General features: G+C 47.1%; 1 protein-coding gene across 2 annotated transcripts in view; it reads left to right on the top strand.

The window, feature by feature from the left end:
- The window catches only part of DESI2 (desumoylating isopeptidase 2), a 107,552-nt gene that overhangs the window by 26,283 nt on the left and 59,036 nt on the right, over positions 1 to 22,233 (top strand). Inside the window, exon 1 of one of the 2 annotated variants that reach the window (XM_040429452.1) lies at positions 11,828 to 12,294. The exons of the other annotated variant lie outside the window; for it this stretch is intronic. Coding sequence (XP_040285386.1) covers positions 12,256 to 12,294 — 39 coding nt within the window. The 5' untranslated portion in view covers positions 11,828 to 12,255. Of the gene's footprint in view, positions 1 to 11,827; positions 12,295 to 22,233 lie in introns of those variants that run through there. 2 annotated transcript variants of the gene reach the window in all.

The raw sequence follows: 22,233 nt of genomic DNA, 5'->3' as shown, positions 1-22,233 counted from the left end.
GGGGGCGCACACTGTGCCACCAACGAATTATTACAATAGAGGGAGGGGGGGGGGGGGGCGCACACTGTGCCACCAACGAATAATTACAATAGAGGGAGGGGGGGGCCGCACTGGCCACCAACCTATTATTACAATAGAGGGGGGGGGCCGCACTGGCCACCAATGATATTCAAACTGGGGAGGGGGGGAGGGTCTGCCCCCTGCTGCCTGGCAGCCCTGATCTCTTACAGGGGGATATGATAGTACAATTAACCCCTTCAGGTGCCGCACCTGAAGGGGTTAATTGTGCTGATCACGGCCCCCTGTAAGAGATCGGGTGCTGCCAGGCAGCAGGGGGCAGTCTTGTACACAGTTTGTAGTGTATTCTAACTAGAAGCGTCCCCATCACCATGGGGATGCCTCTGTGTTAGAATATACTGTCGGTTCTGAGTTTTCACGAAGTGAAAACTCAGCTATGAAAAAGCTTTTATGCAGACGGATCTTCGGATCCGTCTGTATAAAAAGTAACCTACGGCCACGGATCACGGACACGGATGCCAATCTTGTGTGCATCCGTGTTCTTTCACGGACCCATTGACTTGAATGGGTCCGTGAACCGTTGGCCGTGAAAAAAATAGGACAGGTCATATTTTTTTCACGGCCAGGAAACACGGATCTCGGATGCGGCTGCAAAACGGTGCATTTTCCGTTTTTTCCACGGACCCATTGAAAGTCAATGGGTCCGTGAAAAAAAACGGAAAACGGCACAACGGCCACGGGTGCACACAACGGTCGTGTGCAGGAGGCCTTAGAAAATACAACTTGTCCTGCAAAAAAACAAGCTCTCATACGGCTATGTGAACGAAAAAACGAAAATGCAAAGACGGAAAATCGATGCGTCAGGAATGGGTTAATCTATATATGGTGTAGGAAGGCGCAAGGGTCCGTCGTTGACGGAAGGTATGTGTCACCGAGGTTCCTGGCCTCAGTGAAGTAAGAGCTGGTATTTTCAGGTGTCAGCAGCAGCTAATGCTGATTGACACTTTACTATTTTAGCATGGCTATATAGCTGATTCTGGACGGCTCTTACTGGGAGTAGGCAAAGTGCTGGGTGGGTGACTACTCCCCACGTTCCAGGCCGGGTCTTGGGCTATAAAACACTGGCAGCACTGTCAGGTGGTGCGGATTACTCCTTTTTGACAGTGGAGCTTTGTCAGTCTCTGTGTTGGGACCTGGGAGTTTGAGCCTGGATTAAGGCCTGCTACCTTGTTGGTGTGAAAGCAGGTGGATTCTGCTTTGTCCAGGGACTTCTCCTTTGCTGCATGGTGTGAAAGAACTCCAGAATCACAAGGTGACTGTTTTCCTTGAAACTGACTTTTTGCTTTGTCACTTACTTAAGGTGTCAATAAACACCAAACTGTTTAATTTTTTTTTTTTATAATTCTTTATTTTCATATTTATCAACGTACAATAAGATATCATAACAAATACATCACAGAGATATTGCATAGGTACAAGGTGCCGGAAATTACAGTACAGTAATTGGAATAATACCTGCGAAAAAGAGGACATATTGGGCATTATGTTTACAATAGCGTCAAGTCCATCTTACTGTGTCTCATGAGATGTGTCAACCCAAATCTTAAGAAACTTGTCTCTAGTTCTATTGTTATAGCTAGAGATCTCCTCGAATTTGCAGATTTGATCAACTTTCTGGGTCCATTCATGATGAGTAGGTGGGTCTCTGCTAAGCCAATGGACTGGGACTAATGCTTTAGCTGCTGCGATTAAATGGGTGGCTAGGTTAAGTTTAGACGGTCTATATGAGGTTGATGTATTTGCTAATACTATGTGTTCTATCTTCAGTATTAAAGGTGTTGTACTGACTTTGTTGATTGTTTGTTCTATTTGGGACCAGTAGGTGGCGATCGCTGGACATGTATACCAAATGTGAGAGAGAGAGCCTTCACCAGTCTCACATCTCCAACAGGTGTTAGTTTGGGAAAGATTATGTTTAAAAAGGAACTCCGGTGTCCTGTACCATCTGGTCAATATCTTGTAGTGGTTTTCTTGCAACCTAACACATTGGGAGAAACCTTGTGATGTAGCTAGAATGGTTTTTGTTTCAGTGTCTGAAAGTGTGATATTTAATTCTTTTTCCCACTCAGATAGAAAGGTGTCACGTCTGCAATTTTTTCAACAGTGGATCTCAACTGCGGGTTATTAGGATCAATCAGATATGAATCTCAGGCGTCACTCACAACCTCAACGGTGAGTTTGAGATTCTACCATCACGTGATCAGGAGAAAACAATTCAGGTCGGCACAGTACTATTGCTTCATAGACTGCGGTTAGGTGTTAGAATATTAGAATGCGGTAGCTGCCGCAGGTTAACAGGGGCCACTCAGTAAGAGTCCTACACAGTTATCTCAGCCTGCATGTAAGTAAAGGAGAGAAGCTCTCTCACATAAAGGGTACTTGCGATTGGCAGCGCTATGCAATGGTGGAAACTCCCAAGGAGACTGCAGTATCAGGCCAGAGTGGATCCGTCTTCCAGATGGTAGTGAGGAAATGAGAAGGGTCCGGTTACTGAGCAGATCTGTCCTCCGGATGGCAGCGGGGTAACTGGAGCGGGTCCGGTTGCGGTGCGGATCCGTCTCCCAGATGACAGCAGGGGAGAGGTGAAAGGTTCGGTTTCTGGAGATCCCATACACAGGTGGTGAGGCAGCAGGCGTACCGACAACAATTACAGCACGCCATGCCGCCTCACCAGCCCCCTTAAATGGAACCAGGAAGTGCAATAGGGACCTCTGATTGGTCCGAATGACTTCCGCGTTCCACCGTGGAACGCAGCCGCCGCGTCACAACTCGGAGTTCGCGCGTCTTCCGCGTTCCACGGTGGAACGCAAGGACCGCGGCAGACGAACAAAAGGCCGTCGCGTCGGCGGCATTACAAAAGGCTGGCTTTATAGCTGATTGCGGGGAGCTAATTTGAGCGTATAAGTTTCCCACTTTCCTCGATGAAGCTTGATTTGCTTTCAGGAGAGTTTCAAATGAAGTGAGCTGTCTATTAATCGAAAAAGCAGCAAGGAATCTCTCCGTTACCTTGCGGAAGTGCGCCAAGTGGAGGGCGTTTATATGTGGGGTGCCTGCGACGGGATTTTGCCTGCGACGGGATTTTGTTTAACGTGAAGAGATCAGCTAGAGAATGATCTTTTAGCTTATCCCAGAGATCTAAGTATGGAGAGTCTATATTTGTGACAATATTTGGTACTAAGTTCGCGGGCATAAGAGGTGATGGAGTGGGTGCTAAAATCTGTCTCATCGTTGACCAGACTTTACATGTGCCTTTCAGTAATGGGTTATAGTTCACATCTCATAGGATTTTGTCAGTTGGCCACCAGAGGATTTTTGTTAGCGGTGTCGTTAACGAAGCTTGGACTAGAGGGATGATGTTGATTTGTTTGTTGGGCTTCACTAGTTCCAGCCAATTATTTATATGTATTGCCTTATAGTAAGCCATTATGTCTGGCATGCCTATACCCCCCGCTTCTTTCCTTCTGGTCAGGAGCGAATAAGCCAGACGCGGCCTCCGTCTCTTCCATAGGTACTTTGAAAACCAAGATCTGAGGGATGCGAAGAATGACACTGGTAAGTCTATCGGAATCATCGAGAGTTTGTATATTATTTTTGGCATTATGTAAGTTTTGAGGAGATTTTTTCTCCCTAACCAGGATATATACGGGAAATCATATTCTTGCAATAGTTTTTTGACCTCTTGTAAGAGAGGAACGTAGTTCAAAGCATATAATTCATTGAGTTTACCCGGAAGATGGATGCCCAGATACTTCAAGGAGGTAAAAGCTCCTGAGAACGATGATTGCCCTACTATTTCGCGAAATTTGTTCGGAGGGAAAATAATGTTTAGTATTTCAGATTTCGAAACATTTACCTTAAAGGAGGAGATTGCGCCAAATTCTTCAAATAGTTTCATCAAGATTTGTAGGTCAGAGGTGGGGTCCGACATTAGAAACAAAAGATCGTCGGCAAAAGCAACACACTTAAGTCTAAACGTTCCAAGTTGAAAGCCTATATATTTTGGGTTTTGCCTAATACTGTGTATTAGTGTCTCTAATACTAAAATGAAGAGAGATGGGGAAAGTGGACACCCTTGACGGGTACCATTCGTAATTTTGAATGGGGTCGACAGTGTGCCATTAACTTTTATGCGGGCTGAAGGCTTATCGTATAGCATGAATATGGCAGATATTAGATTCTGCGGAAAGTTGAACTTACGCAGAGTGGCCTCCATGAACATTTAGTCCACTCTATCAAACACTTTTTCAGCGTCTATCCCAAAAAGCGTCAATGGACATTTATGTTGGTGTGCCGCATGTATCACATGCAGAAGTCTGCGTGAATTGTCGCGCCCTTCTCTCCCTTTGACGAAGCCTGCTTGTTCTGTTCCTATAAGATGGGTGAGTAAAGGGCTAATACGTGTGGCTATTAATTTAGCCCATATCTTCAGATCTAAATTTAGTAATGAGATGGGGCGATAATTTTCGCATGCCTGAGGGTCCTTTCCCTCTTTATGAATTAGCGTTATGTGTGCTTCTTGTGCTTGTGGGTATAAGGAACCTCCTGACATTAAGTTGTTACACAATGTCGTGAGACGGGGTATTAGAACATCGCTAAATTTTTTGTAATACAAGAGGGGGAGACCATCAGGTCCTGGGCTTTTTCCCGGGGGGAAGCTGAACATGATTTTGCGTATCTCTTCCACAGTGACTGGAGTTAGTAGTTTGGAGGCTTCTTCTGCTGATATTGTGGGTAGATTTAGGGCAGAGAGAAAACGTTGTATCCGTTCTGCTTGGAGTGTGTCATAGTTGGCTCTAAGATTGTATAGGCCTGTGTAATAGGCATGAAAAGCTTTTGCTATGTCAGGTGTTTGAGTATATATCGTTCCCTGCTTGGACTTGATTTTATGGATATATGCCTTGTCCCTGGATTTCTTTATAAGGGTTGACATGAGCTTTCCTCCTTTGTCTCCATGTGCATATAGCTTATGCCTAAAATAAAGTTGTTGTTTTGCGTAACGCAAATCCAGTATGTGTTTCAGTTGTCTCCTTAGGTTTTTTAGTTCCTCTAGCTTATCAGGGGAGTTACTAGATTTCAGCTCTTTTTCAACTGTGTTTATGTTCGCTAGTAATGTGTCAATAGTTTTCTGTTTGTCCCTTTTATCCTTAGAGCCTAATGCCACTAGAACACCTCTAATATAGGCCTTGTGAGATTCCCATAGAAGGGTCGGTTTGGTCTGCGGTGTGTCATTGTTTTCAAAAAATGAAAGTAAATGTTCTCTGATGCGAGTTTGATTTTCATTTGTATCCAGCAATGTTTCGTTCAGCTTCCATATCCATTCTCCACGGGGGAGTTGAGCGAGGTGGCATTGTACCGAACATGGAGCGTGATCTGAAATTGTGATGTTTCCTATCTGTGCTGATGAGAATAAAGTTAGGGCTGAAGTAGACACTATTATGTAATCGATTCTGTGAAAAGAGTTATGAGGAGCGGAGTGAAAGGTGTAGTCTCGCACTGAGGGGTTGTTTAGTCTCCAAATATCAACTAACCTTAAGTCATGTAGTTTGTTTCGCAACTTCACAGTTTCTTTCGCAGAAATTTTGGATACTCCCTCTGACGAATCCTCTAGGGGGTAAAGTGTCATATTTAAATCAGTTCCTACAATTATTGTACCTTCTGCAAACAACTGCAGAGTGTCCATGGCTCTACATAGCCACGCCACCTGACCTGTATTGGGGATGTATAAGTTTGGAAACGTGAATTTTTGTGTGCCAATTTCCCCTTTTAAGAATATTAGTCTACCCTCTGTGTCTACGTATGACTTAGCAAGCACGAAGGGTATTGAATGATGAATCTCTATTGATACTCCTCGTGATGCTGAGGAGGTACTAGGGCTATGGTACCATTGTGTAAATGGCGAGCGAGGCAATTTTGGGATGCGATTAGTTTTAAAATGTGTCTCCTGTAGGAATACTATATGTGCTTTGAGCTTCCTCATAAGAAGTAAGACATGGCTTCGCTTGTTAGGCGAGTTAAGACCCTTTGCATTGAGTGTTGTATTATTGCAATCCATCTATGACCGCTGGTGTGGATGCAAGAAAGGGAGGGAGGGAAAGGTAATCAACGGGAAAGGGTGGGATATGTAAAAAATTATTAAGGGAAGTCAAGTGATAGGCTGGGCACTGAGTTGAAAGAAGGGTATTTGGGGGGGGGGGGGGGGATCTGCGGCTAAGCTGCAGAAAAAGGAAATCAGAGTCGATATTCCTCTAGGTTTATGGGGGATGTATTAAGGAGCAAGGACAGTACCTGTCCTGACCTGCAGTGTGCAAGCTTCAATATTTAGGAGGGGTAAAAATAAACCCTCCTAAGCAGTAATAGAAACAAAAAGGTTCTTTATGAACTGACCCTAGTGTTATATTGTAAGGAAAAGATTAGTAACCAGAGCCCACCATGAAAAATATCACAAAGACATAAGTCTAATACTATGGATGAAAAGCAGCTATATTCTAACAGTATGGTGAGTATAACTGAGAAAACGAGCTTTTGGCTCTACCTGATCTATTAATCCCTACACCAGATAATAATAATATGCCGAAGAAAGAAAAGAACAAGGTTATGACAAAAAAATAGTGCAACTGCATAACATTGATAACTATCTGGCGTGTACTAACACTCATAGACAAATTAATGTCCGAGTGCTAAACGATACCTAATGGTGGTTAGAGTCCCATTCAGGCAGGATCATGAATTTTTACTCTCAGATTCTTCTCCGGTCGAGGAAGTCTGTTCCTGGATGCCTGCTGCCACGGTGCTTGTGTCGGTAACGATGGTAAAGTGGCTGATGCTGGAATCGGCAGCCATGATGGTATAACAATCGGCTCTAAATCCAGTTGGCGCCAGGACTTCTGCAAATCTTCTGGTGTGTGGATTCGAATCCTGCGGCCGTTATGATTCACCATTAAGCCAAAAGGATAGAGCCAGGAGTATACTATATTCTTCTGTCGGAGCTTTTCCAGAAGCGGTCTTAAGAGCCTCCTCTTTGCTAATATGGAGGGAGCAACATCTTGGTAAAAAGCCAGCTCCACCTCGGCATATCGAATGGGAGCCTTCTCTCTTGCTGCTCTCAGGATCTTATCGGTGTCTGTGTAAGACAGGATACCACAGATGACATCTCTCGGCGGGTCCGTTGGAGAGGGTGGTGGTTTGAGAGATCTGTGAATCCTTTCTATGGTCACGGCCCTTGCCGCTGTTTCCCCTAGGAGATCGCAGAAGATTTCATTTGCCACCTTCCTCAGAGACTCCACTGCCCAGGTAAGCCTTTTATTCTTATATTCCGCCTTGTGTTCCTGTTCTCTTGGTCTTCAATAAGCATTAACGCTCTGTTTAGGTGGACTACGTGATCCGTAGCTTGTGATTCCAAGGCCTCTGAGTGCGCCATTATGTCTGCGCACGTGTTCTCTAAAGCCTCTACTAGCGCTCCGATTTGTTTAATGTCCGATTTAATCTCAGATAACTCTGATAGGACTGGACGGAGTGCTTGAGTAATTGTTGATCTAAAGAAGTCTTTAGATGAGGCAGTGAGCTCTAGATCTCTATGCTCTTCGTTGCTGCCACTGAGCTGAGTTTCCTCCTCCTCGCTCTCCACCGCCGCTGCTTCTTCAGCCGCCATTTTAGGTGAGCGGGGCTGAGAACTCTGAGCCCTGCTATGCAGGAATCTGTGGATGTCCGATGAATTCTTCGGGTTCAGGTGTGTACCCGCTGCTTCTGTTCTCCTATCTCTGCCGTACTTGACCATTTTATAATCTCTGGAGGGTCAGTTCTTTAGCTTGCAGGGACTGCTATGCAGGAGCTCTCTGCTCACACGTCTTTCTCCATGTGCGGTCAGGCTCCGCCCCCCCAAACTGTTTAATTTAAAGACTTTGTTGTTGCCTCTATACTGCGTCTGCTAACCTGCCTATCAGAGCGAACCCCCACAATTGGAGGAGGATGCGGGCATCGTGGAAGCCAACCTGCAACAGTGGGAGGCCAATAAACAGCAGGAAACAAACAACATGTGATGGCTTTACAAGCAGCAGGAGCATCCCAGAGCATCCACGATGCCTGGAAAGCGGTCCGTGCGGCGATCCCCAAGATGACCCCCGCAGATGACGTCGATACTTATTTGGCGATCTTCGAGAAGGTAGCCGTGAGAGAGAAGCTACCCCGGGAGCAATGGACTGAGATCATCGCTCCGTTCCTGGCGTCTGTACCCCAGCAGGTGTATTTTGACTTACCGGATGATCAAGTGGCTGATTACCCGACAGCAAAGGGTGAGATCTTGGCGAGACTGGGGGTGAATGTGTTGGTCCGGGCCCAGCGGGTACATCAGTGGGGGTTTAACCCAGCTGAGCCCGCAAGGCCCCAGTATTATACCCTATTACACCTGTTGCAAAAATGGCTGCAACCTGACATGCTGAGTCCCACGGCTATGTTGGACCGTCTGTTGGCTGATGTGTTCTGGAGGGCTTTGCCATATCCTCTCCTGCACTGGATTGGCCAGGTGTCTCCTGGTAATGCCCTTGAGATGGTGGACCTGGTAGAATGCTATGAGGCTATCAGCAATTTGAAAGGGGGTTCGTTTGGGAGGGGGGCAGCCAAACCCCAGCAATCTCAATCCTAGACCCAGAGACTTGTGCCAACCAAGCCTGCCCGGGGTGTACCCCCGTAGACCCAGCTACGATAATATGCTGGCGGTGTCAGGAGTCTGGCCACGTAAGGACCAACTGTCCCCATCGGGGCAAACCCATGGACACTAACTATGGATACCGCAACTCGTATGCCAGGAAGCTGTGTGTATCAGGTATCGCAGAGTTTATAGACAAAACCCACCTGTGCCAGGTAGAAGTGGGAGACACTCTGGCAGTGGCTGTGTTGGACTCAGGAAGTCTGGTGTCCCTGGTAAGAGCTACCCTGGTGCAGCCGGACGAGTATATTGGCCAAAAAAATCAGGGTCGTGAGCATACATGAAGATTTAAAGGACTATCCCACCGCCCTGGTGTCTCTATCCACGAGAAGCGGCAAGTGGACCCACGAAGTAGCCGTTGCCACCACTTTACCTTATGAACTAATAATAGGGAAAGACTTTCCAGGCTTCCTGGCCCTGTGGCTGGCTATGAGAGTTGTTGATGCCCCTGAGTCAGGGGTAACTTCAGCAGAGTGGCCTGTCTCGGGCGGGAGGCCAGAATCCAGGGAAACCGAGGCCGAAGGGCCAGTGGTGGGGTGACCGCCACTTGGGTGGAAGAGGGGGAGACAACCCCGCTGAGTGTGTTGGTAGGAGACGTTGAGGACTTGCCGCCGGGTCCTGAATTGGCAGACCTCAATGTCTCCGGTGAAAATTTCAGAACCGCACAACACCGGGACCCAACCCTATCCCGGGCCTGGGACACTGTTGTAATAATTGATGGTGAACCACAAAAACCTGGGGCCAAGTCGATGTTTCCCCGTTTTGTCGTTCACCAGGAAATGCTGTATCGGGTAAACCAACTACAGGGTGAGCATATTGAACAGCTGGTGGTACCCAAGGCGTATCACAAGCTTGTATTGGAGCTTGGCCACCAACATTTTCTTGAGGGTCACTTGGGGTGGCAGAAAACATAGGACTGGATACTGCAGCGGTTTTACTGGCCCAGTGTGTTCAGAGAGGTAGAAGAGTTTTGTAAGTATTTCCCAACCTGCCAGATAAATAGCCCCCAGCCACATTTCCGGAGCCCCCTAGTGCCTCTCCCGATTATCGAGGTCCCGTTCGAGCGAATCGCTATGGATCTCAGAAGGGCCAATACCGAAGTCCGCTAGAGGGCATCAACACATCTTGGTCGTCCTCGACTACGCCACTCGGTACGCGGAGGCGGTGCCACTTCAACATGAATGGTAGGCTATTATATGAGGTTCGTTCCCCATTTTGCCACTTACCGGCTCCATTGACAGGGCTCTTAAAGGGACGGAAGTCTGTGATGGTCCGCTGGAATGACTAGGCGGAAGAGTCTTTTTCCGCGTTGAAGTTGGTCCTGTGCGGGTCACCGGTTTTGGTGACACCCGATTTCAAGAGGGGGTTTGTGGTACAGATCGATGTCTCCGAAGTAGGCCTCTGAGCTGTACTCTCTCAGGAAATCAATGGGGAGGAGCATCCCGTTGTTTTCCTGAGCCACAAACTCACCCCAGCTGAGACTAGGTACAGTATAGTGGAGAGAGAGTGCCTGGCCATCAAATGGGCACTCGAGTCTCTCCGCTATTATCTGTTGGGAAGAAAGTTCCATCTGGTGACCGACCACTCCCCTCTCAAGTGGATGAGCCAGGCCAAAGAGAGGAATGCTCGGGTCACCAGATGGTTCTTGTCATTACAGAACTTCAAGTTCTCAGTGGAACACAGGGCAGGCCGCTTGCAGAAAAACGCGGATGCCCTGTCCTGGGTACACTGTCTGGCAAGTGTTCACCCCCTCAGGGTTGAACAAAGGGGGGAGATATGTAGGAAGGCGCAAGGGTCCGTCGTTGACGGAAGGTATGTGTCACCAAGGTTCCTGGCCTCGGTGAAGTAAGAGCTGGTATTTTCAGGTGTCAGCAGCAGCTAATGCTGATTGACACTTTACTATTTTAGTATGGCTGTGTAGCTGATCCGAGACGGTTCTTACTGGGAGTAGGCAAAGTGCTGGGTGGGTGACTACTCCCCACGTTCCAGGCCGGATCTAGGTTTTGGGCTAGCACTGTCATGTGGTGTGGATTACTCCTTTCTGACAGTGGAGCTTTGTCAGTCTCTGTGTGGGGACCTGGGAGTTTGGGCCTGGATTAAGGCCTGCTACCTTGTTGGTGTGAAAGCAGGTGGATTCTGCTTTGTCCAGGGACTTCTTCTTTGCTGCATGGTGTGAACGAACACCAGAATCACAAGGTGACTGTTTTCCTTGAAACTGACTTTTTGTTTTGTCACTTCATGTGTGAATAAACACTGAACTGTTTAATTTAAAGACTTTGTTGTTGCCTCTATACTGCTTCCGCTAACCTGCCTATCAGAGCGAACCCCCACTATGGGTATGTATTATTTATATTAATATAGTTATGTTTGACAAATGTGACACTATGCCTTGTGCACACAGTGTAATATTGTAGAGGTTTTTTCAGTAGCTGATTTGAAGAACACTTGAGAAATGAAATGTTACTTCCAGGAAACAGAGTTGATTGCGGATACCATAAAAGTCAATGGGGAAGCAGAAAAACCTAACTCAAAAAACGCTTGTAAGAACTCCACCAAATTAAAAATATTTCAACAAAAATGACCTGTTTTTAGCTACTGATTTTTCCGCAGTGGATTTCAACCCTGAACACACCCTTTCAAGGGTGCGCCCTCTACTTGGCTGTATGCCTTCATTTGCTGAAGCAATCCTCCCAGATTACAAGCGGAATACATGAGTATACATTGCACATGATTTTTCCCCAGTAGAGCTATATTAAAATCAAACACTAATGGGTGATTCGATTTTTTCCTATGCTATTTTGTGTGCAGACTCATGAGAGAGAGCATCATATCTACCTGAGAGAATAAGGCTATGTCTGACAAGTGTGAACATAACCAAAACGCGTAACGTTAGCGATATTGTGGCCAAGCTATGGATAGTTACAGATGGGCAGGCCCTAGAACAGCAGCATGTCCATGGACTATGCCATTCGATTCTACACTGACAGAAGACCGCGCCTTACATAGCCCACTGTAAGAAGCTGCTTGCAGCCCCGCCCACTCAGTGACGTCACTCCCCTATCATCGGGTCATCCTGTCAGGGGCAGCGCCGCTCAATTCCCATGATATGTACCTCCGCGGCTTCCGTAAGTGGTCATCGCTGCTGGAGCTGTGTTAATACTACGGCCGGTTAAAGCGGCGGAAGGAGAAACAGCAGCTGCGCCGGAACTACTTTGACGTATCATTGTTTTAATCCCAGTCATGTTTCTATAACGGGAACTGGAGTGAGGTACAGAGGGAGGATGCGGCTTACACTGGGCGCTGCACAGCCGCTTCCGCCAGCGCTGTTCTCTATAGAGCCCGCTAGCGTCCGCCGCCCGGTCATGACCCGCCTAGCTTTGTGGTCCCCGCTGTAAAGGGCTGCAGGTGGCGGCTCCGGCTCTGAGCGGTCCTCGGCGTACTGTCCTGGAGGCTGAGCCCCGGTTACATGAGGAGACATGGCCAACCAGCCGGTGATACTGAACGTGTATGATATGGTGAGTATCTGGAGTGTATACATGCACCATGCCGCACTGCATCTTGGGGGATATTTGGCAGTTTCCAGATCAATCCCCTCCATTATTTGGAAACAATATGGGATAGTTTATTATCTCTTCCCTATATATTAGACTGCCCCTGTTCTCCTAATCTTGTCTGGTACATGGAGAGTTAATGGGTTGCCAGGTCAGGGTCTTTGGCTGGTGTATGCTGCCAGTCATGGGCACTTGATGAGCGTGTCCCCGGAGGATGTGGTGACTGGTGGCTGCACCTTTTGTCTCTTGGTTCCCCAGGCAGAAGTGAAAGTGATTACATGAATGGTTTTCTGAGATCCTTATACTGATGACCTGGATAGGTACCCCCACCTATCGGATCAGTATCTGATAGGTGGGGGTCTGACAGCTGGGACCCCCGCAGATCGGCTGTTTGAGAAGGCACTGGCGCTTCTGTGAGCACACTGCCCTTCTCCCAGCTTTTCCTAGCCGAGATGGAAGTGAATGGCGCTCAGCGTGATGGCAAGTACAGCCGCTACAGAGTGAACGGCACTGTGCTTGGTGAGCAGGCAGCAGCATTCCTAAACGCCTGGATACACCTTGGGGTTGATGTACCGTATTTTTAGCTTTATAAAACGCACTTGATTATAAGACGCACCTAGGTTTTTGAGGAAAATAAGATAAAAAATATTTTGTACCAAAAGGTGTGCTTTTGGTGGATTTTGAACTAATGGTCTGGGGATGACGCACTGTTATGGGGGATCTGTGGATGACGCACTGTTATGGGGGGGGGGAAATCTGTGGATGACGCACTGTTATGGGGGGGGGGGAAATCTGTGGATGACGCACTGTTATGAGGTATGTGTGCTGTGACACATAGGGCCATGAGGGGGGCCAGGATAAGATGCTATATGTGTGGATGATATCTTATGCTGGTCCCCCTCATGGCCCTATGTTTCACAGCATTACAGTACTTTATTCTTTGTATGTAAAATCTTTCTTTAATCCTGTAACTGAACCTCCTCCTTGCTCACAAAGTTACAGTGCCGTAATATCACTATGCGTGACCTAGCGCATGCGCAGTTTGTTCACTGAGGGTGATTCCAGCAAAGGGAACGAACACTTTGCTGGTGCTAGCTTGTGCATCACGAGATTACGACACTGTAACTTTGTGAGCAAGGAGGAGGTTCGTGGATGCAGGCGGTGCTGGGCTCCTTCACAGGGGGCGTGGCTGGGCTCCTTAAAGGGATTCTGTCAGCAAGATTTTCGGTATGGAGCTGTTCATATCATCCTCTCAGTCTCCATTAGTGAATTAAAAATATACTAGTTTTACCCCACCTATCCTTTCATTTTTGATAAAAATCGGTTTTATTAATATGCTAATTACCTTACTAACGTGCCCAAGGGGCTGTCCCTCCGGCCGTTTGTGCCCAGCCGCGCCCCTTATCTCGTAGCCCAGCGCTGCCCCACTGCTAATTATGCACTAATCTCATTGCCGATGGTGCGCCGTAATCTTGCGCATGCGCCCTAAATCCACTGGTCAGCGCCCGCGCATGCACTTCGCTCACGGGCGCTGACCAGTGGATTTAGGGCGCAGGGGCGAGATTAGGGCGCACCATCGGCGATGAGAGGAGTGCGTAATTGGCAGTGGGACGGCGCTGGGCTACGAGATAAGGGGCGCGGCTGGGCACAACTGGCCGGAGGGACAGCCCCTTGGGTACGTTAGTAAGGTAATAAGCATATTAATAAAACCGATTTTTATCAAAAATGAAAGGATAGGTATTAAATAAAACACCAAAATATTAAGTTTGAATCACTCCCTTGCCCAATTTTACATATGTAATTTTTTTTATTGTTTATATATTTTATATCACCACGCCCGAAAAAGTGTGAACTATTAAAATATTAAAAAATATCTCCTATGCGGTGAATGCCGTAACAGGGGGAAAAAAAGTGCAATTTGCCATTTTTTTTGTCACCTTGTCCTGACAAAAATTAGGATCGGACTGTTCTATTACAGTCCAGACATTCCATAAAATCTGGAATGCACGCAGCTTTTTTTGGTGTTTTTTTTTCACGTGCTATCGAGTATAGCAATACTTTTTTATGGTATCGAAATCAAGTCAAAATTTTGGTATCGTGACAACCCTAGGTAAGACATGTGTGTTTTTTTTTATTTTTATTATACCGTAATTATATGTATTGTAAATTTGGCGACTAAATTTTTCAGGTTAGGAGCCAATGGCTCCTTGATATTTTTTTTTTAGTCTGGAGCCCTGTATGATGCAATGCTCTTTCCAGTCTGCACATACCCCCCTGTGTATAGTAGGAGTGTACATACTAGGATATACAGACAAGTAAAATATTGTATTTTTATATAATTAATGTAATTTTTATAATTATGTAACTCCTTAAATTGTTTTAATATGGCCTTTGTACATAATTTTTCAAGTAAAATCATATAAACCCATTTTTTGTCATTTTGGTGTTTTTCCTGATTAATCGATGAAATTATCGACAACTAATCGATTATTCAAATTATCATTAGCTGCAGCCCTAATCAGAGCGTTTCACTTTCTGCCTCTTCAGGATTTGATGTTCCATAATCCTGCAGATGTCTAGTAATTCCATGGTATTGGTCCTCACTCAGTAGAGGTGATCTTATAGGATTGTTAGAAGAAAAATGTCTTACTGGTATGCATTAAAATTCTGGGTCCAACACACTCAAGCCAATAAAAACACCCGACATATGTGGGGCAACTGGGCATATCAGTGGATCATGTGACATTTTCAGTCTTTTTTTAAATGCAAAAGAGATTAATTTGTTCTACGTCATGAATAAGGACGGAGTATAGTCTGAAATGCGTTGACTGGTGTGGGTAGATCTCCTGCTGTGTGCCATTTTTGGACTTTTAAAAAAAATATTTGAAATAAAAAATTCATGGTTTTATTCAAGACCCTAGTGCTGGATCCGCTGCTTTGTTTCTAAACTGGGCGTATATGCCTGTTGGTTTTTCCAGTGTTTGGGGGTTAGCAATGCTCCATGTGTGGTTTATATACATTGCCTTGAAAAAGTATTCCTACCCCTTGAGCTTTTCCGCATTTTTTATTTTTTTTTGTAAATTCTTTATTTAGCATTTTCAGTTATCAAAGCCATGGAGCAAATATTAACAAAAGTTCACACAGACAAAGTGAACATGTAGCAGAGAACAAATGGTCAGGTAGAAAATCACCGAACCCAGAATAAGAAAATCTGAACCACAGACAGATGAATCAAGGTAAAAGGGAAGAGGGGACAGGGATGAGAAACGCAAAGAAGAAGGGGAAGGGAAGGGGGAAGTAGGAGAATTAGCAACAGCCCACACACCTCACACACGAGATAAGAGCGCCTTACAATCAGCGGAGTCGTAAAATTCCAACCAGTGGCTCCAGGTCTTGGTAAACCTCTTCTCAGAATGTCTCAATGTCGAGGTGAGGTCTTCCATTCTCATGGTCTCCTGGACTTTGTAAATCCACATGGCTACTGAGGGAGCCGATGCGTGCCTTCCAGAGACCCGGGATACAGGCCCTTGCGGCGTTGACCAGATGTCTTATCACAGAACGTTTATAAGTAGAGAGAGGAATCTCGCACTGATGGAGCAGGAAGAAAGCAGGTGTCTTAGGGAGGGTGTATGAGGTAAATTTAGACTTTATCAACCACACTGAGTCCCAGTAACTCGAGAGATGAGGGCAGCTCCAGAACGTATGCAGAATAGTGCCTCGCTCAGAGCCACAACGCCAACATAAAGGCGAGACCGTCGGGAAAATTGAGTTGTCTAGTAGGAACCCTATACCATCGAGACATAAGTTTGAAACCAGCTTCTTGGACATTGCTGGCAATTGACGTTTTGTGGATGCATGTATACAACCTCTGCCTTTGATCCGAGGACAACTCTATATCTAAATCTGCTTCCCATTGAGTGATATAGTTGGGGGGAGATTGGTCAGGTGGAGAGAGCAGCGAAGTGTACACTCGAGATAGGGTATGTCTAGTCACTCCAGATTGGTCACACAAGAACTCGAAGTCTGTCTTGTCACGGATGTATGTCTCTGCTGGCGGGAGAGTGGTCATGAAATGTTGAAGTTGGCGGGACTGCCAGGGGTTAATGACAGGAGTATCAGACATCTCTGAAATTTGTTGGGGTGAGAGCCACGAATTCGAGGCGATCAAATGATGGGCCCTGAATTTGTTGCATTTCACCAGACCACGAAAGGCACCACGTTCCATCCCAGGGGGAAATTGTGGATTCCCCAGGAGAGGGAACATAGGAGAGGGGGACGGGGATACATTGGGGTGATTTTGAATGGTTGAAAAAACTTTCAGGGAGGGGCCTATGGTCGGATGAAAACGAGCCTCTAAAGGTATGTGGGTAGCAGGCAATGGAGTAGGCAAAAATGACTGTTCAACTGAGATCCATTGCTTATAGGCCCTGTGACGACACCAGTCTACAATTCTAAGGAGATGTGATGCCCTGTGATAGGAGAGGAAGTCTGATAGGCCTAGTCCTCCTTCCAGTTTGGGGCGAAAAAGTGTCGACCTGGCTATTCTGGACGGTTTACCAGCCCAAATAAAATGGGTCAACATTTTCAAAAGAGTATGGAAAAAAAGAGTCTTGGGATATGTACCGGCAGAGCTTGAAAGAAGAAAAGGATTTTTGGCAAAACGTTCATCTTAAAAATAGAGATCCTGCCGAACCATGAGAACGTGTTCTTATGCCACCTATCCAAGTCTGTTTTTATGGCCCGAAGAAGAGGAGGGTAATTAACCTGGTACAGGTCGGAGAGAGTAGGGGTCAGGAGTATGCCAAGATATTTTAATGACGAGCGCGCCCATTTAAAGGGGAAATTCTCTGAAATGGACTTGACCATGGTGGACGGAAGAGTAATGTTTAAGGCTTCGGATTTCTGATAATTAATCTTAAAGTTCGAGAGGTGGGCGTATTCTTTAAGTTCCTGCAGCAAGTTTGGGAGGGTAACCCTTGGGTTGGTGAGGAAGAATAGAAGATCATCAGCATAGGCTGCAATCTTATGTGGGGACCCATTGACCTGTAACCCAGAGATATCGGGGTTCCCCCTTATGTGACATAGGAGTGATTCCAGGCATATCACAAATATTAGAGGGGATAGGGGACAACCCTGCCTGGTTCCATTGCGGATGGGTAGGGGTGAGGAGAATTGGCCATTCACTTTGACAACCGCCGTGGGATTGGAGTATAGATTGGTAATCCTAGACATCATCTTCTCGCCTAAACCTATGTGACGTAGGGTCTCGAACATGAACTTCCAGTTGACTCTATCAAAAGCCTTTTCGGCGTCAGTGGACAGGAGTAATGTCGGGATCTTAGAGGTAACAGCCCGGTAAATCATGTTTATTGCTCTTGTTGTGTTGTCGCGGGCTTCTCTCAAGGGTAAAAACCCAGTTTGGTCCAAATGGATTAATTTTTGAAGATTTGGCAGGAGTCGTGTGGCGAGTATTTTAGAAAACAATTTCAAATCCACATTAATCAGGGAGATGGGGCGGTAACTTTGGCATTGCGAAAGGTCTTTCCCTTCCTTGGGGACGACTGTAATGTGCGCTCTAAGGGTATCGTTGGGAAGGGTGCGGGACATATCAAATGAGTTAAAGGCAGCTAGAAAGTGAGTAGATAAGATGTCCCCAAAATGTTTATAGTAGGGTAGCGTGAGTCCATCTGGACCAGGAGCCTTCCCTGTTTGGGAATCCTTAATAGCAGCCTGTAACTCAGAAAGTGATATGGGCTCCTCTAATAATGGAGCCACTTCCGGGGGGAGAGATGGAAGGCCCGCTGACTCGAGATAGGCTCTCATTGAGGGCATTGATTCGCTGGCAGTGGACTGATGAGGGTCTTCTAAGTTATATAATGTGTGATAGTAGGATCTAAACGCTTCCATTATTTCCCGTGGAAGGGAGACCTTAGAGCCGGAGAGGGTTGACACCTGTGGGATATAGGAGCGTAGCCTAGTTTTCCGCAAGGCCCGGGCAAGGGTTCTACCTGGTTTGTTACCATATTCCTAGTGTCTACGACATTTGGTTAGGGTCGCCTTCGCTTTTGAGAGGCAGAGTGAACGAACCTGATCCCGAATCTGGGTTAATTCTGCTCCCAGCAGCGGGTCCAGGGTCTGTTTGTGTTGCTGTTCTAACGCGTGGATGCGTGACAGCAGGGAGGTAATCTCTGCTGCCCTCTCCTTTTTCAGTCGGGAACCCAATTTGATAAAGAAGCCTCGGTTAAAGCATTTATGAGCTTCCCAGACAGTGAGGGGGTCACACTCTGGGGATACATTATTCATAAAGTATTCAGTCAGGTCTTTTCGTATTTCAGAAGAGACCTGCAAGTCTTGTAGGAGTGAATCATTCATTTGCCAATGCCAGGCCCTGGGTTGATGAGTCGGGAGAGACAGCGATATAGAGATTAGGGCGTGATCAGAAAAGGTTATTGGATCAATCTCCGCCTTAGTGAGGAGGTCGAGTCTAGCATGGTTCAGGAGGAAATAATCTAACCTGGAGTAGGGATTATGTGGGTGGGAAAAGAACGTATAGTCTCTAGACGTTGGGTATAGGATGCACCATGTGTCTACGAGTTGCTGGGAGAACAGGAGCTCCTTGAATTTGGAGATGGTTGAGAGAGGATAAGATACTTGGCCCTTGGAGGAGTCCAAACGAGGGTCTAGGACTATGTTAAAGTCACCTCCAAGAATTAGGAGGCCCTCGGTGAAGTCCTCCAAGGCTCTAAGGGTCTCCAGTCAGGAAACTTATCTGACCTGTGTTAGGGGCATAGACAGACGCCAAGGTGACTAAATTACCTGCTATCTTTCCTTTTACAAACAAGTACCTACCAGCTCCATCAGTGCGAGAATCAATCAGATCCCAGAGGATTGTGTTCGCAATGAGGATAGAGACACCTTTCGTCTTGGAATCAGGGTCAGTACTGTGGTAGGCATGAGGAAAGCGTCTGTCAAAGAGCCTCGGAGTGGAAGAGGAGCGGAAATGTGTTTCCTGTACAAACGCCACCTGTGCTCTCTTTTTCCAGAGGAGACGTAGGAAGGAAGACCTCTTCTCGGGCAGGTTCAAACCCTGTACATTAAGGGAGACCAATAAAATGTCAGACATATTGTAGCGGTAGGAGACAAAGAGCGAGTACTCCAAAAGATACCTTTGCAAGAGAGTGGAGTGTTGCCAAAAAAAGGGGGGGGGGGGGAGGAGATGGACAAGGGCAGAGGAGAGCGTGTAGGAAAAAGAAAAAAGGGAAGGAAAGAAGAAAAAAAATTAAAAAAGGGGGGGGGTTTAGTCTAACTATAAGAAGCTGTAAAGCTAAAAATAACTGCGAGTCGCCTGACAGAAGGGAATCAAGGACTCACAGTGCCCTAGTAGGGGAGGTAGAACAGCGAGCGTCTAAGTGGAAGGGTGGAACCTATTCTCAGGGAGAGCATCCAGTGACCTAAAGATGAGGCAAAGCAAATATGTATCTGGGAGACCCCTACCTAGAGTATAAGTCAATAGCGTTAGCCTTGAAAGGAAGGGGAAGGTTTAAAGGGACATGTACTGAAGACTGAGGAAGACAAAGAAAGTCAACAGAGAACATGGAGGACAAGATGGGAACATAGTCATTAGATCATTAGAGTCCTCTGGGATTGAAGGTATATGAAGAGAGTCTAAGCAAGTCCCCTTCAGAAATGTGGTTGGTGGATAACCTCAACCGAGGAGAGGAAGACCGATCAACGAGGAGACGGAAGTCGCCTGAAAGGCTGGTGAGGAGGCCTGGATGGGCGGCCACGAGGGAGACTGGACCGGCCTGGAGAAGTGCGTCTCGAGGGAGGAGAAGCTGAACGTCGAGGCAGATCCGACCTTTGTGGCGACTCCTGCAGGAGTGGAGGCAATGTCCAATCAGGGACCGCAAATGGATGGATATCCAGGAACTTGAAGAGATCTGGGAGGTCGGCAGGAGAGCGGACATGCATTGACTGACCGTTAGGGTATCGAACAATGATGTGGAACGGGTGGCCCCAGCGGTAGGATGCTCCTGCTTCTTTAATAGCTTCCAGCAGAGGTCTAACCATTCTCCGGATTGATAAGGTTAGACGGGACACATCTGTCAATATAGTAATTGGGGTGTCCTCAAAGAAAAGTTCCTTCTTTTCCCAGACTTTGCGTAAAATTCGCTCTTTCACTGTATAGAAATGAACCCGGCAAATGACATCCCTCGGTCTCTCCATGTCCCGATTCCTGGGACCAGCGGTCCTATGGACTCTGTCCAGCTCAATCTTGGTCGAAGGTGGGTTATTTAGGACTGAATTGAAAATGTCGACTACAATGGAATGTAACTGGTCGTTTGGAACAGACTCCGGAATGTTATGGAGTTTAAGATTGTTCCGGCGGCCTCTATTTTCCACATCATCAAGATGTAATGAAAGTCCTGCAACTGAGACTCATGTGTCGACAAAGACACGGAATGAGAGTGGACCGTAGATGTTGTGGCCGCGAAATGGTGTTCTAACGAGGTCAGTCGGATGTCTAGCTGATGGACGTCATCGCGAACCGTCTGAAGAGCCTGGGCCTGTTTGGTCTCAATGCGGGCCACCTGGGCCTCAAGATCAGACTTCGTGGGCAATGCTCTCACCATTTCCCAGAGCTCAGCCAGCGTGCGATCAACGGATGACGGGGGTGAGGGGAACCCCTGAGATCCCTAATGTTCCTGTGACAGTGAGGCGAAGATGGCAGGTACGCCTTGACTGAGAGGGTGAGTGACAGAGGTAGGATTCAAAAGACTCTGAGCTGGAACCAAAGTCTGCAGGGCCTGTGGCTGTCCCCCAGTAGACCCCCTTGTGGGACTTTGCAGTGGGAGGGTGGTTCTGTGGGTCGCCCCTCTCAGGAGTTTGCTGTGGCCGATATGAATGGCGATTTGCCAGGTGGGGCGATGAGACGTGTGTTTGTAGGCCCTCACTCAAGTTAGGCCCCGATCTCGCCTGTGCAGCGGTACCTGAAAGCTCCGGCTGGTATGGAGCTGCTCTGCGTGGCGGAGAACACGATCGGGTGTCCATGTCACTTAGAGGGGTCGGAGCTGTGTGGCAGGGACGAGGTTCGCCCAGGAGCTGGTCTCTTAAGGGAGGGAACTCCGATGTCAGCGCTGGCAGGAACGGCTGTGCCGCAGGCCGCAGTGAGGTGGAAGCAGCGGCCATCTTAGGTGACTCAGAGCCTCCTTGCTGTGTGGAACGGAGAAAGCGGCCGATGGATTGCTCAGGAGGGACCGCGGATTTGCTCCTCGACCGCCTCCCTCTAGTCATGGCCAGTGAGAAGGGAGTGGGAAGGTGGTCTCGTTAGTTTCCCTGAGGTAGGTCACGGAGCTCTCCTTCCATGCGGCTTTACTCCGCCATGCAGAAGCCACGCCCCCTTTCGCATTTTTTTTAAGTTACACCCTGCACCAGTAATGGCAAACCTTTTTACAGACCGAGTGCCCAAACTGCAACACAAAACCGCAAAGTGCAAACACTGCAATTTAACCTGAATATGAATATAGTACGGTATATCCTCCATGTACTTTATCATGTATCCATAATAGCCTGCCTACATTCAGTGCGCTGCCTGTGCTGTTCATACTGCACCCTGCGCTGATGAAGGGCCGGAAAAGTCTAAGGCGTATCGGTACACCATAGACTTTTTCCAGGGCGTGGGTGCCCACAGAGAGGGCTCTGAGTGCCGCCTCTGGCACCCGTGCCATAGGTTCGCCATCACTGCCCTACACCCACAAAAATTTATGTATTTTTATTGGGATTTTATGTGATGGACCAACGCAAAGTAACAAGTATGTGCATAGGTCGCCACAGCGCCTGTGCAAGCGTCAGACGCCTGTTCAGGCGATTTACTCATTAAAAAAAGTCTAAGGCTTACCAATA

The sequence above is a fragment of the Bufo bufo genome, chromosome 4, assembly GCF_905171765.1.
Source record: "Bufo bufo chromosome 4, aBufBuf1.1, whole genome shotgun sequence".
NCBI classification, from domain to species: Eukaryota; Metazoa; Chordata; class Amphibia; order Anura; family Bufonidae; genus Bufo; species Bufo bufo.
Note: the sequence above shows the minus strand (reverse complement) of the source record. Positions and strands in the feature narration are given on the sequence as shown.